The sequence below is a fragment of the Mirounga angustirostris genome, unplaced genomic scaffold, assembly GCF_029215605.1.
Source record: "Mirounga angustirostris isolate CCGP_5_RB_7025 unplaced genomic scaffold, mMirAng1.0.hap1 SCAF_13, whole genome shotgun sequence".
Lineage (NCBI taxonomy): Eukaryota > Metazoa > Chordata > Mammalia > Carnivora > Phocidae > Mirounga > Mirounga angustirostris.
Window position 1 is genome coordinate 59637823 of NW_026991721.1, and position 21531 is coordinate 59659353.

The 21531-nt window shown below is 50.8% G+C and overlaps 3 protein-coding genes across 6 annotated transcripts in view; 1 reads left to right on the top strand and 2 right to left on the bottom strand.

The window, feature by feature from the left end:
* RRP8 (ribosomal RNA processing 8) overlaps window positions 1–13724 on the bottom strand; it is a 39263-nt gene extending 25539 nt beyond the window's left edge. Inside the window, exons 1-8 of one of the 3 annotated variants that reach the window (XM_045894231.3) lie at window positions 13586–13724; window positions 12822–13094; window positions 10651–11017; window positions 9970–10423; window positions 9753–9882; window positions 9262–9368; window positions 9081–9177; window positions 4205–8854 (exon numbers count right to left, since the gene is read on the bottom strand). In XM_045894231.3, the coding sequence (XP_045750187.1) occupies window positions 8735–8854; window positions 9081–9177; window positions 9262–9368; window positions 9753–9882; window positions 9970–10423; window positions 10651–11017; window positions 12822–12920 (1374 nt within the window). In that variant the 5' untranslated portion in view covers window positions 12921–13094; window positions 13586–13724 and the 3' untranslated portion in view covers window positions 4205–8734. Of the gene's footprint in view, window positions 3590–4204; window positions 8855–9080; window positions 9178–9261; window positions 9369–9752; window positions 9883–9969; window positions 10424–10650; window positions 11018–12821; window positions 13133–13585 lie in introns of those variants that run through there. The other 2 variants (XM_045894232.3, XR_010406998.1) reach the window with 2 other exon arrangements.
* ILK (integrin linked kinase) lies at window positions 13660–19936 on the top strand. 2 transcript variants are annotated; one of them, XM_045894233.3, is made up of 12 exons: window positions 13660–13794; window positions 17131–17296; window positions 17451–17546; window positions 17747–17843; window positions 17942–18025; window positions 18127–18212; window positions 18355–18464; window positions 18573–18700; window positions 18783–18904; window positions 19003–19102; window positions 19209–19339; window positions 19525–19936. In XM_045894233.3, the coding sequence occupies exons 1-12, from the start codon at window positions 13706–13708 to the stop codon at window positions 19672–19674; spliced, it is 1359 nt and encodes a 452-aa protein (XP_045750189.1). In that variant the 5' UTR covers window positions 13660–13705; the 3' UTR covers window positions 19675–19936. The 2 variants fall into 2 exon arrangements, with proteins under 2 accessions (XP_045750189.1, XP_054368052.1); XM_054512077.2 differs by lacking the exons at window positions 17747–17843; window positions 18127–18212.
* On the bottom strand, window positions 19905–21317 carry TAF10 (TATA-box binding protein associated factor 10). The gene is made up of 5 exons (XM_045894236.3): window positions 21055–21317; window positions 20767–20921; window positions 20464–20528; window positions 20258–20372; window positions 19905–20075 (listed from the first exon to the last, which is right to left on the bottom strand). Exons 1-5 carry the CDS (start codon window positions 21284–21286, stop codon window positions 19986–19988), a joined length of 657 nt encoding a protein of 218 aa, XP_045750192.1. The 5' UTR covers window positions 21287–21317; the 3' UTR covers window positions 19905–19985.
* Between the last annotated feature and the right edge of the window lie 214 nt (window positions 21318–21531).

Below are 21531 nucleotides of genomic sequence, written 5' to 3' on the forward strand. Positions count from 1 at the left end.
GACAAGAAGTCCAGCAGCAACGGTGCCAGAAGCGCCATCCTAACCGGATTGACTCTGAATTGTGACCCTAGTCTTTACAGCTTTCCATCCTCTCCTGGTCCAGTCTGTTTTCTAAGCCTCACTCCTTGGACTTCTCACAAGTTCTTATTACTTACTGATGTCCTCCCAGGACTTTCTCTTCTTAACCACACTTTGTTATAGCCAAACTCTGTACGTGTCACAGAGTAGATGGGATTTTACCTGTTGAACCTCCGTCCCATGTGGAACTTCAGCCATTACAGTAAGCATCCTTACTTCATCCTTGGCGTCAGTGGGAAGGTGGCTACAGAGAGCCCAACATCTAGATAAACCTGCTTTCCAGCAGCAACAGCCAAGCAGCAGGAGGATGACCCTGGCCTCCCAAATCCCGTGAGTGCATCTAATTGATGGAACATAATTTTTATAAGAACGCTAGCTCCAAGGATTTTAATTTCTCCAGGTAGCAAAGAATTTGAAGCAACAAGGTGAATGGAGGCATATTACTATGTGGCTGACAGAAATGACAAAGTCATCAGAAACGACATGGGTTATATCCCTTGTTTACCTATTTTCTTTGGGCTCCTAAACCACTACATTATCTCCGCCCACCCCCTTAACACACTCTGGTTGTGTTGCAGCAGCTGAGATTCTGCAAACTCTTATTTCCCAGAATCTACTGCCAGCTGGTTCCATTAGGTCCTGTCAATGGGACATCCTAAAGGGAAACTGAAAGTGAAAGTCAGGAGGAAGGCCCTTCATTCCTGTTTTCCAGATGCTGTCACCCTACTTCAGGGGCAGGCAGCTGTTTCCAGCTACTAGCCGCTTCTGCATTTAGCAGCAGCTTCGCCACACTTGTCAAGAGATTTTAGCAGCAGACAAGCCATCATGCCCTTCCTCAGATGTCCAAGCACTAGGTACGTGGAAGGAGCTTCCCCCACAAAGCTCTGAGTATCAGCCAAAAGGGGCCCCTTCTCTGAGCTCCTAGTTTCCGGTGATTATACCACTTCTTCCTGTTTGTTGTCCCAGGACTTGGGATGTTCTCGGATATCTCCAGTTATTAATTTCCGAAATACATCAGCAACTTCTTCCTACTCTTTCATTCAGCCTTCTGACACTTGGAATCAATTCTCCGTATTAAATGCCGTCACTTGAAATACTTAGTGTGGTTTGCATTTTCCTGACAGGGCCCTGATTGATAGGTGAATGGATATTAAAAACACAGCTGAGTGAGGGAGGGGGGTGGGAAAGTAAGAATATGTGGTCAGTAACACTCTATATAAATAAAGCGTACACACACAAACAGTTCACACTTCCTAAGAATATGTACATAAGAACGAGGACATTAAATGAGGTTTTCAGTTGTCTAAGATCTTTGGGTAATACACCAAAATTGAACACAATAGGTAACAGGTACTGACACATTCTAATGAAGGTGCTGGGTATATCCACATAGGATTTACTCCTAAGATAATAAAGCTGATCCAGAGCCCCCCAACCTTCTACTGTATGAGAAGTGGGAAATGAAAGATGCACTGATGGGAATTTTTAGGAATAGAGAACTTTTCCTCCCTGAAAGGAAAAGGTGCAGTGCTGTTCCCTCCATCCTAAATCAAGTGAGGAGGGCTCCAAAGAACCATCTGTAGTCATTTTGTGTTTCCACAAGGGACAGGCTTTATATTCATTCCAATTACATTCTCTAGCTAGAGGTCTGCCACACCCAGAAACTTAACAGAGCCATCTCCATATGACCACTGAGGTGGAGCCTGGGGCAAAGGCTTCTTGGGAGAATAGAACCTGAATCACTTATGAAGGTTTGGAGTCCTATGACTGTAGAGACTGGTGCTTTATTTCTCATATGGAGAAGTCAGTCGGGCTGGCAGGGGCAAGCAGGGAGAGAGGAGTCAGCTGCTGGGTGGCCTGCACTTTCACTGTCTGGTGGGACAAATATGCATGAGTTTCCAGTGGGCTTCTTGAAAGAAAACCAGTCTTGAGGTGTTTGCTGGAACCGCTCCCAGGAGGGCTGCCCGGGGGTGGGGGGGGGTGGGGGGGGGTATTAGTATTAGGAGGCTGTGGATTCACGGACAGGGGCAGGAGCTGAAGGGGAGTGTGGGCTGTGTATTATAAGGAGGGAAGCAAAGCCAGTCAGTGCACAAGTCCCCATGGGGCCTCCAGAGAACCCCAATAGCTCACACAGAGGCAACATTTAAATGCCTGTCTTAGTAGAGCACACTGATGGGAGTTTAGCTTTTTCTCCTCCAATGTGCCCTCCCCATCCCAATCCTAAGTAACAGAGGAGGTAAAGAATGAGTGAAAGCAACAGACCATGTTTCCCCACCCCACTGAGCGGGAGGAAGAACAGCTCTGAATTGGATAAGTTGCTCACAGGTCACTGAGGTGTGGGAAGAGATGAGGGAGACAAATATATTTAAAATGCTAATATTTTAGATTGGCCTCAGTTATGTTGTAGAGAATAATGAAACATATTTACACCAGAGTATTAACAATGTAGAAAGACCCTTGAAGTAAGGTCAAAAAGGTAAGGGCTGTGGCAATCAGCGAGACTCCCAAGAAGTAAAAAAGTAGGGTGTCCCTGCCCAATCAAGAACACATCACCTTGTGACCATCAGAATCAAGAGACCAAGAGTAACAAAGATCTAATAACATCCTTGAGTTCCTAAACCAATGTCACCAGCCACCTACCTTTGGGTTTCTAATAATATTAGAATAAAAATCTAATTTGTTTAGGACATTCTTCAGTGGGATATTTTCTTCTGGTCACAATCAAAATGCAACTGACAGGGGCGCCTGGGTGGCTCAGTCGGTTAAGCATCTGCCTTCGGCTCAGGTCATGATCCCAGGGTCCTGGGATCTCCCTGCTTCTCCCTCTCCCTTTGCCTGCCGCTCCCCCTGCTTGTGTTCTCTGTCAAATAAATGAATAAAATCTTAAAAAAAAAAAATGCAACTGATAAAATGAGTATCTCAACTTCCTCATGTGAGCATTTTTTCTCTCAATTAAGATTCAAAGTTATGGGACAGGTAGGAGTGTTGATTGGCACCTGGTAAACGGTATGTTTGAAGCACCCTGAAGGAAACAAAAAGGGTTTTGTGATCTAGAGTAAGGTGGACAGGGTGCCCAGAAAACATATATTAGCCAGGGTATATAATGCTAACTTCTGTAACGTTCCCAAAACTCAGTAACTTAATGTAACAGAGGTTTCTTTTTGTTTAAAGTCCAATGTGGATGTTCTTGGTCAGACAGCTTTCCTCCCAGCAGCGACTCAGACTCTATGTTCTGACTCCACTGTCTTCAAAACATGTGCTTCAAGATTACTGAGGAAGGCAGGAGGGGGTGTGGGAATGTGGAGAAGACGCATCCACTCTGTAGCTGCCTTGGTCTGGTAGTAAAACACCACTTCTACTCACTTTCCATTGGTGAGGACTATTCACAGAGCCCCACCTTGATGCAAGGAGCTGGGAAACGGAGTTTAACTGTGTGTCCATGAATAGGACATTTTGGTGAGCATCTAGCCAGTTTCTTCTACGGAAGAAATGCAGATACTGGCGTGAAGATCTGGAAGATGAAAATGAGCTCATCACGAAAAGTACTGTAGAAAGATGGGGCAGCATGTGTAAAGAGCCAGCAGGAGCAGCTTGGAATGCTTGAGGAAAGAAAAGCAAGCCTGTGTGGCTGGAGCCTCAGGAGGAAGCAGTGGGTTAAGATGCAGTTGGAGAGTGAGGCCTGGGCAGATCACACAGGGCCTGAGAACGAGTCTACGTCTTTTGTTCTCAGAACACTGAGAACCCATTGAAGGATTTTAAAAAGAGAAATGACATATCTGACATACATTTTAAAAATCACTTGGCTGTGTGGGAAATGAATGGCTTTGGGGGCAGGAATGGAAGCAATCAGACCATTAAGGCAGTTGCTACAGTGGTCAAATGTCCCAGAACCAGGGGGCCAGTCTGAGAAGTCACCTGGGAAGGAGGACGACCTGTGGATAGAGAGCTCTACTTGCAGGTCTGTGTCTGTGAAAAGCTGTGAAGGGCTTTGTGCAATTATGTAAATGCTTGCGTGTTTGGAGCTGAGCTGCGTGTCTGCCAAGATCATGCTGCTTCCTTTGGAACGGTGTTCCCGCAGGACTGAGTTACAGGAACAAAAGCTGGAGCACACCAAAAACTGCAGCAGCAAGAAAGCTCTCAAAGCACGCTGAACAAGCACAAGGCACAGGCTGCCATCCAAACCCAACCTTATTCCTACCCCCCTCCAAACTTTTCTCATTTGCGGGCACTGTTCCCTGCTGTGGAGAGAAGCCGCAGCAAGCCTATGACTTTTCAGCTCATTCTTAGTTAACAATCTTACCATCTCAAGCAATTAGAATGTCTAACCCTATGTAACAATAACTAACCTGCACCTACTGTAGCTTTAGCTACTTTCCCCTCCCGGCCCTGCCCCACTTACGTCTAGTCTCCAGGAGCCTGAGCTGGGGAGGGGAAGAATCATCTGTATGCTCTCTGCTCTTCTTACCTCCAATCTACCTAACAGCTGCTGACTGCTCTGGGCCCAGCTGCGCAGAAATAAGGGGGTAAGAAAGGAAAGAAGGTTCTTGCTGGACTGGGTGGTTCTGTGCCCTGTGGGCCTGACAGATATTAAAGGGGACATCCCAGCTGCCCCCGACCCTGGTGGATGCAGCTGTGGTGGGTGGTCTCCTGCAACTCCCTCCTCAGCCCACATGGCACACTCCTAGCTGCTCTGTGCTGAGGTCTCCCTGCTTCCTCAAATGGTCCTACTGGAAAGGACCCAAGACCACCCCACACTTCCTTCTCTCCTGCAAGATGCACAGGATACACACATGCCTCAACTGCCACGGCAAAGTGTGGGAATGCAGGCCAATGCAAAAGCAGCGGCACTCCCCCGGCTTCACCACTGAACAGTTAGTGAGCCTCTGCTTGCCCTCTACATGCCCAGGGCGGGAGTCAGACTCCAGGCTCATCACTCCTCGGCCGTAGGAATATAAATACCTCAAGCTTCCTGAATGGTCCCAGTGGAGTCCGCAGTTAGATCTGAGGTGAGGGGGGTGGGCCCTCACAGTCCAGCTGTGCTGTCTCACAACAGCAAGCTCTCTACAGAGATCCTACACTGTCTCTCCCCATGCATCCTCTTTCCGACCTTGAACCTCAAGCATGCTATTAATACCACCAGCAATCATACTCCATTTCCCTCATTCGTTCATTCCCTCTTAATTCTCGTAAGGACGTTTACTCTCTCCTCGCCTCAAAACTCCAACCCCTTCCCTGCTACTCTCTCAACCCTGCTTCCTGCTTCACTGTGAGAAACCAAAGCAACCAGAATAGAACTTTTCAAACCCTAGCCTGATCTCCTGAATTAGAAACTGGGGGAAGGCTCGGTAATCACTGGGTGATTATAATGCACTGCCTTGCATGGTAGAGCAACCCCCTCCCACTTACCGCTTACTACTCTTGCCCTTCCTTCAATCTTTTCTCCAATTGTTCTTTAAACTAGGTTGCTGTTTGAGCAGCTGGCATGCGGTTATTTCCTAAGGAAATATACTGTTCCCTCTCCAGCCTCGGCTCTCAGCATTAAACACTGAAGTCCAAGAGTCTGGGCTTGCCCAAGAGTCTGTCCTGAAGCTGATGATAGAGCCAGGAGGCCCCAGAGCAGGCTCAGGGGAGTCCTGCTTTCAGAATCAGAGCAACTGATGGAGACACTAGTGGGGCTGGGCTGAGTTACGGGGAGTCCAAGGCCTGAGTCAAACCCAGAGAGATATTTACTTGGGTGGATGGAGCCAGAATAGGCATAGGAAAAATCCAAATTATAAGTGAGGAGGACAAAAAAAAGGAGAAAAGCAGACCGCAGCTGTCTTGCTGAGAATTAAAAAAAACAGGGAAAATAACCAAGACCTACAGAATATAAACATTTGCAAAAGAACAGAGATAGGGAGCTATCAAAGGTAATGTGTGTCCCACAGTGAGATGCCTGCTACTCCAACACTTTCCTTGGACTTTGTGGCCTGCCTCCCCTTACCCCTGGAGGCTCCTGTCCCGTGCAGCTGCTGTAATAATCATTTCCCCAGAAATCCCCAGTGAATCCTGAGAAGCTGGAGAGGACTGTGAGGGTATTTTATCTTGGCTGCCTAGCAGCCAGCTCCTCACCAGCCTCACATCGCTCCCACAATGGAGGTCTCTCTAGTAGGCAGTCCAAACCCCCTGCACTTCTGAAATTCATGCCATCTAGCTTCCCCGTCACTTTGTCTGCAGATCTCCTGGATCCGCCCCCTCCCTTGAGAGGTTAGCACCTGTTCCATGCCAATTTCTACCATCATCCTGGAGAACGTCAGAGTCCATTCAGACAAGACCTCCCCATAATACCTGAGCCCTCAGTCCATTACCCAACGTATGGGCAACCTCTCTCGCACGCCTCTCAGGCACTAACCCCTGTGGCTTCACTCTAGACGCAGCCATCGCCTGGAGCTGCTGTGCTTCCAACACTAATAATTAAAGCACTCCAAATGCTGACCACCACCTCTCACCTGCCCAGGTCGCTTGTTTAACGATTCCCAGTGCAACAACCTACCCCTCTGTCTTCACTCTCCTACCTCTTCTACAATAGTGCATGATCTAGCAGTGATCAGTTACTTCTGAATGGTGTGAAATGCCTCCTTTCATTTCCACTGCATGGCAAGACTCCAACTCTGGATGATTCCTTAGTGCTCATTTTCCCCACAGCTACATTTAGATTCCTGAGTAGGCAGAGAAAACCACACCACTGGGCTGGCTGGTGTAACCATAAAGTCATGAATAATACCACTATAAATTCAAACAGGCCCTCAAGAGTATTCAGCAACCTTCACTCACTGCAGTCTGACTTCACTGTAAATTTTAACAGACCTTGCAACAGCGTTTGACAGCTGACAACTTCCCCATCCCTTCCTTCCATATTGAAAGCATCCATTCTCCCAGTTTTACTCCTCCATTTTTGGCCCAACCTTCTCACCTTGTCACCTTGACTGGTCCATTTGCCTTTGCCCATCCATCAAATGGTCCTCAGTTTTATTCAGAGCCATTTTCTCTTCTCACTACCTTACTCTGGATATCTTATCTATTCCCATGACTTGAATGACTACCTCTAGACTACTGATTCCCAAATCCTAGCACAGGTCTCTCCTGGCACGTTTACGTCCCTCTTCCAAATGAACATGGAACAGGTACCTACAACCCAACGTTCTAAACGGCAGCACCAGCCCAACCTGTTGCTCAAGTGAGAAACCAGACTCACTGAAGATTCCTCTCTCTCACAACCCTCATCAATCCCACCTGTTCTACCTGCTCAAGTTCTCCTATCTGCTTACTTCTTCCATCATCTCTAGTCCTCAGTGCCCACATCTTGTACCCTGAGCCTGGGTTCCTCCCAATACCCTGTTCTCATCAGTCCCACCCAACTAGACCCTGTTATTCCACCACCTAAGTGACAAGCTCTGGGAATACAAAGATAAATATGACTTGAAAAGACCACAGCCTAATGCACAAAGCAATCACAATGCAGTTTGGAGAATGCAGATGAAGAATTAATTCTGCTTTAGGAGAGGTGGAGTAGGGAACAACTAAGCTAGGACGAGTAAGACTTCATCAGTCAGATGAGTATTCCACAGACAGAACACATGCGAAGACACTGCGGTACACTGCCAAGCCTCCAAACATGCCCTCCGGCCTACAGCCTACCTCAAAATCTCCATTCCCTCACTGGAGGCATCTGACTGGCTCAGAGCCCTGGAAGCTGTGCCCCAGCGGGCACTCTCAGTTTTTGCCCTTCCAAATAGGTAAGATGCTGCATCTTTATACCTGGACATGGCAGATACCTTCCAGGAGAGGCCAAGGGTCTATCATCCCAGTTCATCTTTTTCCAACACCAGCCTTCCTTGCCTGTAGCTTTCCCAGGACATGCTGATCTGGGCCCACTGCAAGGTGGAAACAACAGACACTTGTGCCAATGGACAGCCCAATCCCCCAGCCTACCATGGCATCAACCAGTTGTTATTTATGAAGAGACCCAGCTCCCTTACCATGCTCCTCCAAGAACAGCTCAGAGTCTTATCAACAATCTCTAAATACCCTGAAATGAAGCCCGTTGAAAGGCCTATCTTGAGCTCTCCCAGAGTATTCCTCAGTCAACAAATCCATTCTTCACTCTTCAACCTCCAACCCTACCTAGGGAAGGACTGTAGAAAATAGTAAGGCTTACAACACATCACAGCCATAGCTACAGTTTATTGAGCACCTCTTATGCCCCCCCAGCCCTGGCTGTAGATTTTCTCAGCAGACGGAGATGAGAAGAGAGGAGAGATGCCAGGGCAGAAAGTCCACGTGACTCCTGATAGATGGAAAGAGGAGCCAAACCCAGAGATGCCTTGAATTCCAAACCAGCTAGTTCCCACATCTGGAGGACCCATAATTCCCAGATACCCTTGTATTTTCACAATAAACTCCTTATTCTTTAGCTAGCCTGAGTTACTTTATGCTTCTCACAAACAAGAAGGCTTCGTGAGAGCAGGGCTGAGCCAGGGGGTTTCATCACACTTTGGTCTTAAGACGGCGAAAGTGATGTTATCAGTTCCTGGGTCAGAGACTGGCTGGATACAGTCTTCAGAGTTCTGAGCCTGGAGTTCAAGACTTGCATCCCCTTTCAAGGCAGGCCCAGGGGTCACCTGCGCTTGTAGAGACATGGCTGAAGCTTCAGGCCTGTGAGTTGAGCCTTGGGCCCTACCCGAGGAGGCCCAGTCTTTTCAAAGTCAAACAAGAAGAAGTGGCTGTTGGTAAGATCCTAGGGGTGGAAAAAACCTAGTGAGCTCCAAATCCTCACCCCAGCTCCTCAAAACACCTCTGCTCCATGTCCCGCCCTTGCTCAGAAAGCTCCCCAGGGCTCTCCCATGCGTCATGCCTTCAAAGAGCAAATATCTGTGTCTGTGCCTATGGCCTCCTTCCTAAACACCATTACCCTAAAAAAGACCACATGAGACAAAAATAGGGAGACTTCTTGAGGCCCTCACCTTGGAGATGACCTTGAAGCCCAGTTTGGTCACAGCCCCCAGAAAGGTCCGAACATCTTCAAACCGGCTACTGACTTCAGCCACTTTCAAGAGACCCCTGAGAAGAATGAGAAGTTCTGTGTATATACACAGACATACATCTGTGCACATATACACATATCTGTGTCCCGGGAACTCCTACCCTTGCTTCAGCACTCGATTTGCCTCCTCTAGGAAGTCCCTGATGTTGGTTCCCATCAGCGAAAGGCAGAACACAGCCACATCCACAGACTCATCCTCCAGAGGCACCTGTAGAGAGTAGGAGTACTGTATAAAGCACACAACATGGGAAGCAGAAATCCAGCACTGAGGGGCACCTGGGTGGCTCAGTCGGTTAAGCAGCTGCCTTCGGCTCGGGTCATGATCCCAGGGTCCTGGGATCGAGCCCCACATTGGGCTCCCTGCTCAACGGGGAGCCTGCCTCTCCCTTTCCCTCTGCCACTCCCCCTGCTTGTGCTCTCTCTCCCAAATAAAATCCTAAAAAAAAACAAAACAAAAAAGAAAGAAATCCAGCACTGACTGCTAGCGCCAGACACCAGGATGGGGGTGCAGAGGGAGGGAGCATTAGAGATTGGCACATAGAGGCTGGGTCTAGAGCACAGGCCAGAGACACAGAGAGATAGAAGGGTTTACCTGGGCCATGTCACACACAGTGACCCTGGGGTCCAGAGAGGCCAAGTCAAAGCAGTGCACAGGGTTCCGGATACTTGAAGCCAGGCGGCAGTCCCCGCAGCCGAAGTCAGCCACCACCAGGGACGCAGGCCTGGGAGTGGAGGGGAGGGATCACTCACTGGTCTAGTCTGAGCCATGACTGACCCACATCGATTCTCAGTGCCCAACCCCCATTCACCGCTGGCGAAGATCCCTGGCGATGCGGTCCACTGGCTGTAGTGGCCACTTCTTGACTTGGCTCTGGAAGCCGCGGTGATAGAGAAGAAAGGCTTCAGGATCTTCCTGGAAGAGACGCTGTGCGGCACTGCTAGGCCCTGAGTATAGCTGTTCGTTGAGGTAGCGAAATCGGGCACCATCCAGCCGCTGTGCCATGCGGGCTCGCAGAGCCCCTGCCCGATCCTCACAGTTATCTGGGCTAGGGGCAGGAGGCATCTCTGTCTCCTCTTTGGGGGCTGTGGCTGGAGCCTGGTCTGGTGGCTGAGGTGGCCGAAACTTGTTCTTATGTCTACGTTTGTTCTTCTGTCGGTTCCGCCACTGCTTGCGACTCAAGGTTTGCAGGGGGTTGGCAGAAGTGGACCCAGGACTTTGCTTGGATTGGTCATTTGTCGCACTACTCTTCCAAGCTTTGGGACCTGAAGAGAGGGAGATAAGAAAGCGTATTTGGGGCAAGAGCCCCTGAATTCAGAGGTTTGGCAATCATCCTGGCCATACCCCTGTCCTTGAGAAAGACACTATGGCCTGGATGAACACACTTCTTATTGCCTAACCCCAAACCTAATGGTGGCAGGTAACCTCTGTCATGTACAGGATCAGCTGATCCGCCTCCCTGTTCCACACATATATACACAGCTACTAGTACCTGTTTGGTTATCATTGTCCTGGTGCTGGGCGGGGTTTGAGGGGACCTGTTTCTGGCATTTCCTCTTTCTTTTCTGTTCTTCAGCAGAGTCACTGGCACTGAGAACCCCTTTGAGGCACTTTTTGCTCCTTTTTACTTCCTTTTCTTCATAGTCACTGCCAGGTGGGCCCTGTTGTTGACATTTCTTCTTCCTCTTCTTCTCTACTTCAATAGAAGCACTGGCAGATGAGGTCTTTTTTGGGTGTTTCTTCTTCCTTTCCACCACATCCTCCTCAGAGTCACTGCCAGGCAGGCTAGGGGGTTGCTGGGGAAGAGATGCGGCCTCTAGGGCCCGTAATGTGGCCAAGAGCTGACGGTGCTTGGAGCCCTGAGGAAAAACAAGGGAAGAGAAAAGGGGTGAGGTGAATAGATGGGGCCTGGAGAATAAGAAGGCAGAAATGGAGACCTGATTCAGATGCTGGCAGAAGCATCTGGATTATTCTTAGTTAACTTCACTAGCTTGTCATGAAGCCTGCCAGACCCTGAACAACTTTTAAGTCACCATCTCAACCTTTGGGAGGCTGGAGAGCAGAGAAACCACCCATCTCACTTCTTCAATTTGCAGATGAGAAAATGGAGTTCCCCAGAGGACTGTGGTAAGGCCACAAGCAACAGGACCAAGGTCAGAGAATAGGAGTTCAACCCTCAATCTCAGCCTTTTGCCTGCAGCTTTCTATATCTTTCTGTAAAAGCTAGGGAGGTTTCTGAAAATAAGAGTGACAGGATCACAGGTGTGTACTTAAGATGAGTCTAGCCGTAGTGTAGAAAATAAATGGAAAGGGACAAGCTGCCGACGGAAAGACCTGTGGCATTGATTATAGCTGTAGGTTGAGGGGATGAAGAGGAGGGAATAAAGCAGGCAGATTTCATGTTGGATGCTCACTAAAAGGCAGGAAGAGCCTAAGGAGGTACAGCAGCCTTCACATCTGCAAAGGCTTAAAGGAGAAGGTCTCTTGTCTGGGAGGCCTTCTGGATTGAAGTCCTACTGGGAGGTCCCAGGCCAGGTACTTAACCTGGTGGTTTTCAGTACCCACTCTGCACCACTCCTTTAGAATGGTAGTGCTGGTAAAATCCTTCATTGTCATTCACCCTTTCTCTCTCTAATCCAAGCTCCACACTGAAACCAATGACTTTTTCAAAATGCAAATCTTAAAAAATCATTCCCCTGCTGAAACCGCTTCATTGGCTTCTATCGGTAAAATATGCAACACTTCTCCTCTACCTCTCCAACTTCAATGGCATACCCTCTCACTCTCTGTGCTCCAACCACACGGATTACTGTGTGTGTGACCCTAACAACAGGACATGTTTTCTTGCTCCAGAGCCCCTGCACGTGCTTTTCCTGTCCAAAATGCGTCTTCACTAACTTCTACTCAACAGCTCTCACTTAGTCGGGTCTTCTATTGGCCGCAGCCCCCCCCACCCAACATTCTGTTGGCCGCAAGCGCCCCCCCAACACACACACACACACACACACACACACATTCTGTTGGCCGCAAGCGCCCCCCAACACACACACACATTCTGTTGGCCGCAAGCGCCCCCCCAACACACACACACACACACACACACATTCTGTTGGCGGCAAGCGCCCCCCCAACACACACACACACACACACACACATTCTGTTGGTGGCAAGCGCCCCCCCAACACACACACACACACACACATTCTGTTGGTGGCAAGCGCCCCCCCAACACACACACACACACACACACATTCTGTTGGCCGCAAGCGCCCCCCCAACACACACACACACACACACACACACATTCTGTTGGTGGCAAGCGCCCCCCCAACACACACACACACACACACACATTCTGTTGGCCGCAAGCGCCCCCCCAACACACACACACACACACACACATTCTGTTGGTGGCAAGCGCCCCCCCAACACACACACACACACACACACACATTCTGTTGGCCGCAAGCGCCCCCCCAACACACACACACACACACACACACATTCTGTTGGTGGCAAGCGCCCCCCCAACACACACACACACACACACACATTCTGTTGGTGGCAAGCGCCCCCCCCAACACACACACACACTGCGTGCCCACACGCTCAGATCCCCCAGGGTAAGCTCGGCTTGAAACAGCTCCCTGCAGGGCCGCTCACCTTGATTTGCGAAGCTGAGGCGGGCCGAGGCCGCGAGGCTACAGGCGGGAGACCCGCGGCTACTGGGGCCTCCTCGGCCCACTCCGGCTCCTCAAACATGCCGGTGGGGTGGATGAAGTCGCGGGGTCCACACAGCTCTCCACGTGCAGAGCGCGTCTCTAGTGAACCGAAGGCCCGGAGCCGCCGGAACTGAGCCGGAAACCAAAGAGTGAAGCATGGGTAGCTAGAGCGGTCGGCGCGGCGCCGGAAACCATCGAGTTTAGGCACTGCTGGCTAGAAAGGCAAGGGAGGCGAGAGGGAGGGAGGAATGGGGGCCCGCGCTGGCCAGAGAGGGCCAGGGGCGGGGCCGGGCGGCGGGCGCGGCCGGACGGGAGTTCCCCGAAGAAGGCTCCTCCGGTCCGAGTCCCGGTGAGTGCGGGAGCACCCGTGCCCTTCCCCAAGGCTCGACCCCTGCCAACCCGTCAGCCTTCACTCGGCCCGAATACCGAGTAGGGAACGAGAGCCACCCCTCGGGAAGGACCCCCGATCGCCTCTCCCAGGGTTTAGGGTGCCTGAACTCCCCCCTCCCCCCCAGGTCTGTTCGCGGGTAGGGTCCCCGAGCTTGTTCGCCGACACCCCTTCAGGAGACTCTACTTCCTAATCACCCCCCACCTCGCGCGGACCCGCTTTCCCTCGCGCCCAGGGGACACGGTCAGGGATAATCCCGACTTCCCGAACTCCTTCCCAGACCTCCACTAGCTGGGGAGGCAGCAGGAGACCCTCACCCCCTTCACGAACACTTATCTCCAGTAGGGGACAAAGCTCGGGGTTCATCACCCTTCTCTGGATCCCTCCACAGTCCGCAGGCTTCCCCAATCTAGGGGACTCAGCGCCGGGACGCTGCTATGGACGACATTTTCACTCAGTGCCGGGAGGGCAACGCAGTGGCCGTTCGCTTGTGGCTGGACAACACGGAGAACGACCTCAACCAGGGGTGAGTTGAGGTGGCTGGTGGGTGAGAACGGCAAAGACATACTCCTCTCCGCGATGTGGGGTGCTCACGTTGGCTGGGGGCGGCTGACTTTCCTACCCAGTAGGACTAGTGCGAAGCACAGCCTGTGGGGGGCAGAGGGTCTCCACAGAGGAAGCTGTGTTTCGGCTGAATCTTGACTGCTCAACAAGAGTTTCACAGGCACAGGCTGCAGAGAGGCTTTCCAGCCTCAGTGAACTGCATGGGCGAAAGCTAGGAGGCAAGAGAGAGAGCGGAGTGTCTGGAAATTGTCTACAGGTCCATGTGGCTGGAGGATAGACTTCTATGAGCTTCAGTGGGCTGAAGCATTGGGTACAAGTGGTAAACCACAGGAGATAAGACTGGAGAAGTCTGCTGCAAGGGTCAGCCAGATCATGCAAGGGTATTTATGCTATAATAAGGTCATTATTCTAAGAACAAGGGTTTAAAGCCCTGCTGTGATATGATGAGATTGTCCATTTAAGTGTCATCTTGGATACCTTCTGAAGAGCAGGTGGCCATGTGGAGAAGCAATTGCTTAGTCTGTCCCAGAAGTGGTGACTAGAATGGGAGCAGATGAAAAAGAAAGAAGTGATCAGATTCCTGAAATCTTTAGGATAAAGAATTGATGAGACTTGGTGTGGGAAGTGAGGAAGCAAAGATGATGACCAGGGTTCTGGCTCACACTCTTGGGTAGATGGTGGTTGCTTTTACTGAGTTGGACAAGGCTGAAGGATGATGACTGCCGCTGTGACATGTTAAAGTGACTGTACAGTAGAGTAGAAATGTCATGTAGGTTGTTGGTTATGCAGATTCGGATTTCAGGAGAGCTGACTTGGAAAGACAGATTGGGAGGTGTTAGCATATCGATGATACCTGAAGACACGGGTGTGACAGAGACAGAAGCCTGCAAGACTAAAAAGGTGCAGCTGGAGGTTGCAGGAAACAGGAAAATGTTAGTAAAGCTCAGAGAAGTGAATGTTTCAATGAAGGGGGAGTGGTCAACAGTAGTATAGGCTGTTGAGAAGTCAAAGAACTTGAGCACTTTAAAGTAACTATTGAACTTACAATTAATAGTGTATTTGATGATCTTTGTGAAGGCTGCCGTAGAGGAAAATGGATGAAGAAACCAGACAACAGCGGGTTCCTTCACTTAACGTACTATGAACACCTCCTGTGCTAAAGGCCCAGAATCAGACATAATGCCAGCCCTCACGGCAGCAGCCTGGTGGCAGGTTCAATGGGAGGTGAGGAAATAGAGTGAATGTAGACAAGTTCTTCAGGGTTGGCTGAGACAGGCAAGAAAAGCAATAGTGATGTTGATGATTCAGGGTGGTGGGTTTTAGGGGTTTTTTGTTTTAAAATTTTATTTCTTCAGTTTTTAGGTTTGAGAGGTAAGGATCACCTATAATCTTTATCTAGGCTTCACAGGTTCTCATTAGGCTTTATGCTCTTCCTCCATAATTCCTGGTCACTTTTTCCCATTTTTCGTACTCTTTTATAATTTCCATAATTCTTTCATAATTCTTCAAAGGGTGCTCAGATAAAGACACTGAGTACTCTATTTTTGTTGGTAGGGTTATAAAGGCTTAGGTAAAGTTGTCCTGGGGAACTTGCATTTTATAAAACTCTTTAGTGCCAAAAGGTGAAGGGGTGGCATTAGTGAAACTGGAAGGCTTTGGGGGCCCAAGCAGGCTATATGCTGGATATGAGGTGGGGTGAACTCCCTGCAGGGCTCTTCGGGATTATAGTCTGTGGCCCTGAGGTGACAGGCATTCTGACAGTGAGTGGAACCTTTGTGCTCATATTTTGCCCTGAGGCTCTGGCCTGCTCGTGCCACAGACTGCAGGAGGCTGATAAACCAGGGCACAAATTAAAGATCTGGGAGGCAAAACTCACTGATAAGTAGGGAATGGCTGCTTCAGAGAGGGGGAGGAGGGAGTAATCCACCTCCCAGGAAAGCTTTTGGCTATCTCTAAGTGAGCAGATGAGGGCAGCTGTGGAGGGAAGTCATTAAAGGCCACACACACCCCATTCCCCTGGGGGAGGGGGACATCTGGATGGCCTGCAGTGGCCAGACCCCTGATCTGTTTCAGGCCACGCGTAGAGCCCCCACAAGGGAAGTGACCGCAGCACTAAGGCATCCGGAGGCTGCGGTCTCAGACCAGGGACCGCCCCCTGCCCCGCCCCTTGGATCTTCATACACAGGACTGGAGGGAATTTCCTTTTATGGCCCCAGGCTGTCAGGCAGGCCCAGCTCCCACCAAGTGTTTTCTTTTTTTTTTTTGTACAGTTCTTTTACTTTAGAAAATACATGTCCTTGGGGGTGGGGGTGGGGGAGTTAGATAGTTTTCTTTCTAAAGAAGCCATTCTCATTTTCCTGTTTTCTGGGACCAGGACTGCTTGAGTAGAGGAATCCTGTTTTACCAAATCCTGGTTTGATATCTGCCTCATTAGTAATGACTTATCAAAAGCATTTCTCTCTTTCGTTATAAACCCTTCCAAAACATTAATTCCAGTCCATTTTTAGGTCTTATGTTTCAGTACCAGAGCCAATCAGTAAGCTTGCTTCTTCTCCCATGAGTTGTGGCTTTCCTTCTCCAAGACACCTCTCCCTTGTATTAACATGCACTAAACACCTGCTGTCAATCCATTCTGTCAAGAAGCTCAGTCTAGCAGACAAGACAGCTCATTAAGATTTTTACAATCCGGGGCGCCTGGGTGGCTCAGTTGGTTGGGCAACTGCCTTCGGCTCAGGTCATGATCCTGGAGTCCCGGGATCGAGTCCCGCATCGGGCTCCCTGCTCGGCGGGGAGTCTGCTTCTCCCTCTGATCCTCCCCCTCTCATGCTCTCTGTCTCCCATTCTCTCTCTCAGATAAATAAATAAAATCTTTAAAAAAAAAAAAAAAAGATTTTTACAATCCAGTGCCACAAGTAGTATACCAGAGGGATGTGAAATGCAGTGGAAACAAAAAGGACCAACAGATGTTGCAAAAGGAATGCAGAGGAAACCAGATGAAAAATGCTACCATTTAATGAGATAGGGCATGCCAAGGAAGAAAGGCTAGTGGGAGATGGTGATGAAGACAGTGAATCATACGGATTTGTTGAGATTTCAGGTGGTGGTTGGATAGGTTTGAAGCTCAGGGGAAAGTCTTAATTGGATGGCTTTGGGAGTTGCTGGCATGAATGAGAATCAGAGTCCTGGACAGGTACGGTTTTCCAGGGAGATTATTCAGAATAACTATCACTTTTTCCCATATCAAAGCCTTTGCCCCCATCCCACCTCCAGATCAATGACCATTGTCCCTTCCTCAAAGGGATGATCATGGCTTCTCCCCCTTGCACTGGGCCTGCCGAGAGGGCCGTTCTGCTGTGGTTGAGATGCTTATCATGCGGGGGGCACGAATCAATGTGATGAATCGTGGGGATGACACTCCCCTGCACCTGGCAGCCAGTCATGGACACCGTGATATTGTGCAGAAGGTAGGCATGAATGCTCCCTCTCACCTACATTACATACATGTCTGGAAGTCAGTCACAAGCAATATAACACATGTGTACTCTTCTCCCTCCTTGCACGCCTCAACTCCCATCTCTCATTTGTCTTCTGCCTCTTCTACTTGGCCATGGGGACCAGCTGCTGCAGTATAAAGCTGACATCAATGCAGTGAATGAGCATGGAAATGTGCCCTTGCACTATGCTTGTTTTTGGGGCCAAGATCAGGTTGCAGAGGTGAGTACTAAGGCCCTGAGCCCTGGGATGGGTAGGAAGCAAAGTCTGAGCCTGAATGGAAGAGTCTAGAACCTTCAATCCATCCTGTAAGTACTGCTGAATATGTGACACTCAGAGTTGGTACACCACTTGTATTGACGGTTGGTTGTGACTGCCAGGGAGGTGGCAGAGCCCCTCATCACAACCCCTTTTCATTCCAGGACCTGGTGGCTAATGGGGCCCTTGTTAGCATTTGTAACAAGTATGGAGAGATGCCTGTGGACAAAGCCAAGGCACCTCTGAGAGAGCTCCTCCGAGGTCTGTCCCCCAACTCCAGTTTGTATCCTCTTGTCTTGTCCCTGCCTATCTCCTCGCTCCGTACTACAACTGGGACCAAAGCTGTTTTTCTTCCCCAGAGCGGGCAGAGAAGATGGGCCAAAACCTTAACCGTATTCCATACAAGGACACATTCTGGAAGGGAACCACCCGCACTCGGCCCCGTGAGTCAGTTGTAAGGGGAGGGGTGGTCAAGGGAATAACCCTGGGCTGCTGGAGCTGGGTTATGGTGAAGCTTGGGTACCTGACCTGCCCACACTCTCAGGAAATGGGACTCTGAACAAACACTCCGGCATTGACTTCAAACAGCTCAACTTTCTGGCGAAGCTCAACGAGAATCACTCTGGAGAGGTGACCCTGCCTTTCTTGCCCCTCCCTCCCCAATCTCCTACAAATTACCTGCTCTGCACCTGTTTTTAAGTTTTTCTTCCAGTTAGTGGACAAGAAAGCAGTGACCTTAGTTAAAGCTTCCTAACCCTTACCTGTCTCTCAGCTATGGAAGGGCCGTTGGCAGGGTAATGACATCGTTGTGAAGGTGTTAAAGGTTCGAGACTGGAGTACAAGGAAGAGCAGGGACTTCAACGAGGAGTGTCCCCGTCTCAGGTGGGGCAAAGCCTAAACAGGAAGCTGCTGGTTCCAAGGAACCCTGACTAGCACCCAAAGGGAGATCTTTTATGCTGATCTCAGCTAGGGATACTGTCCTTCTTCCAGGATTTTCTCGCATCCAAATGTGCTCCCAGTGCTAGGTGCCTGTCAGTCTCCACCTGCTCCTCACCCCACCCTCATCACACATTGGATGCCATATGGATCCCTGTACAATGTATTACACGAAGGCACCAGTAAGTAGTGGATACCAAATCTCATGGGATGGGGGGCAGGGTGTGTGAGCCTCCCCAAACTATTTGACTCTTGCCTCCTTAGATTTCGTTGTGGACCAGAGCCAGGCTGTGAAGTTTGCATTGGACATGGCAAGGGGCATGGCCTTCCTACATACATTAGAGCCCCTCATCCCACGACATGCACTCAATAGCCGTAGTGTAATGGTGAGGTCACACTTCACTCCTGGCCCAGGCCCCCAGAGCCCTTTCCCTGTCTAGAATAGGACTTACCTCCTTCCACATATCTATCTTCTCTTCCTCAGATTGATGAGGACATGACTGCCCGAATCAGCATGGCCGACGTCAAGTTTTCCTTCCAGTGCCCTGGGCGTATGTATGCACCTGCCTGGGTGGCCCCTGAAGGTGAGTGAGGGCATCATGTTGGGAGGTAGAGGAGGGCCAGCTCAGTAGTAATGGAAGGGGCAGAGACAGGATAGGCAGCTGGAACAGTTAAGTCCTGTTCCTCCAGCTCTGCAGAAGAAGCCTGAAGATACAAACAGACGCTCAGCAGACATGTGGAGTTTTGCAGTGCTTCTGTGGGAACTGGTGACACGGGAGGTACCATTTGCTGACCTCTCCAACATGGAGATTGGAATGAAGGTGAGAGCACAACTGTATGCACTTGTGTTGGGGGAATGGTGGTGGTGGTGACAATAACTATAGCAGGGCTGGGCTCTTCCCATATTTGTTCAAATATACAGTAATACTGTCCTGAGGACTAAGAGGCCTCTCCCTGCAGGATATTCAAGTTCTGAGACCCATTTTGTTTTTTCCTGTATTTGCAGGTGGCACTGGAAGGCCTTCGGCCTACCATCCCACCAGGCATTTCCCCCCATGTGTGTAAGCTTATGAAGATATGCATGAATGAAGACCCTGCTAAGCGGCCCAAGTTTGACATGATTGTGCCTATCCTGGAGAAGATGCAGGACAAGTAGAGCTGGAAAGCCCTTGCCTAAACTCCAGAGGTGTCAGGACACGGTTAGGGGAGTATGTCTCCCCAAAGCAGCAGGCCTCTGGTTGCCTCCCCTGCCTCCAGTCATGGTACTACCCCAGCCATGGGGCCCATCCCCTGCCCCCATCCCTACCACTGCAGCCCCCAAAGGGGCTAGGCTCAGAGCTTTGTCACTTGCCACACGGTATCTCCCAGCATGGGAGGGACCAGCCCTGCCTGTCACAATAAAGTTTATTATGAAAACAGGCTGGTGTGGGGACAAGGGGACAGACAAGTACATTTAGGTTGGGTGGCTCAGGTGAAGTAGTGCGGCTTCTTCACATTGATGCCATACTCGCTGAGGGCAGGGGTCAAGTCCTCCATGGTTAGAGTGTACTTGCGGTCCTGAGGGAAGAGGGAAGAGCACCAGCTGAGCACAGGAATCCCAGATTTCAATCCCAGGTGGGTGACCCTGAGTAGGTCTTTCACCTCCCCTAGGGCTTAGTTTCCCCAAAGGGATTTCAGAACAAATTAAGCCTCTGATGCTGTGGGAGGTAATTACTGATTCAATGAGCCTCCCCTCACACCTTGCTCTTGCTTCGGGAGCTGCCAGAAGCTGTGCCCTTCATTTTGCAGTGCTGTAGGGCATCGTTGGCAATATCTGAGATGAATTTCTGGGCAGCTAGGGAGATGAGCCGAATTCTAGAGAGAAAAAACTGGTGTGAGAAGATGGGACAATAAACTCCACACAAGCACTCAAGACTCTTAACCTACCCACCCAGACTGTACTCACATGCGTGGGTCCGAGGCCTCAAAGCCAGCACGGTTCAGGTAGTAGCCAGTCACTGCGTCTGGGATCTGAGAGATCAATGAGATGACTGTCAGTAGTATTTGCCCTGGGCGCTGCGGGGCTGAGAGGGTGAGGGAAATGGAGGGCAGGCCTGGCTTTTAGGAAGCTCACAGTTTGGGTGGGCAGAGGGGATAAATCAAAGAGCTAGTAGGGGAGCAAGTACAAAAGGAAGCTGGAAATCCACGCGGTGTAGCAGAAAGTTGGCCTGACAGCGCGCCAATAGCCTTGTTCAGGCAGGAAGCCCACCGTAGGCGTGTAATCCTCCAGCTGCATCAGGAAATCCACCAGAGGCGTGCTGGACACCACCGGCTTCACGTCTCCGTTGGCCGCGCTCGGCAGTACATAAACCCCGTTAGACATGGCCCCCTCCGGGGGCGCCGCGCCTCCCGCCGACACCGGAGCTGGAGGAGAACCAGCAAACAGACATGGAGGTGGGAGATGCGGGGCCCCGGCTAGGTCGGCCTCAAACCCTCTGCCCTCACCCGCCACTGGACCCAGCCCTAGGCGCTGCCCTCACCCTCACCCGTCCCTCACCCGCCCCACGCCGCTCGGCCGGCTCCCCGGCCCGCGCCGCCACGGGTCCCGTGCCCCCTGCCGCAGCTCCAGCCCCAGGTCCCCCTGCTGTCCCCGCGGGGCTGGCCTTATTCTCCGCAGCGGTGCCAGCGGGCAACGCTGCGGGGGCCGAGACCGCGGGCGCCGGGCCCGGGGCCGAGGCGGCGGAGCCCGGCGCCGCCTCGGGGTCCGCGCCGGAGCCGCTGCAGCTCATCGGGCCGGTGGGAGAGGCGGCGAACAGAGCCGCTTCCGCTTCCGCTCACGTTACGCACACACCAAGGGTGACGTCACACGCCCCGCGCTTTGCCCCTCCCATGCCATGTTTGCTGTCTCTCGGGTCTCCCGCCTCCCGGTTGTTTACCAGCCAGTGAGACGCTTCCGACAGGCCGCCTCCCACCCGCCCGTACTCCTAGGCCCTTTCGCCGGGATGTCAACCATCAATGTCTAGCACGCTTTTCC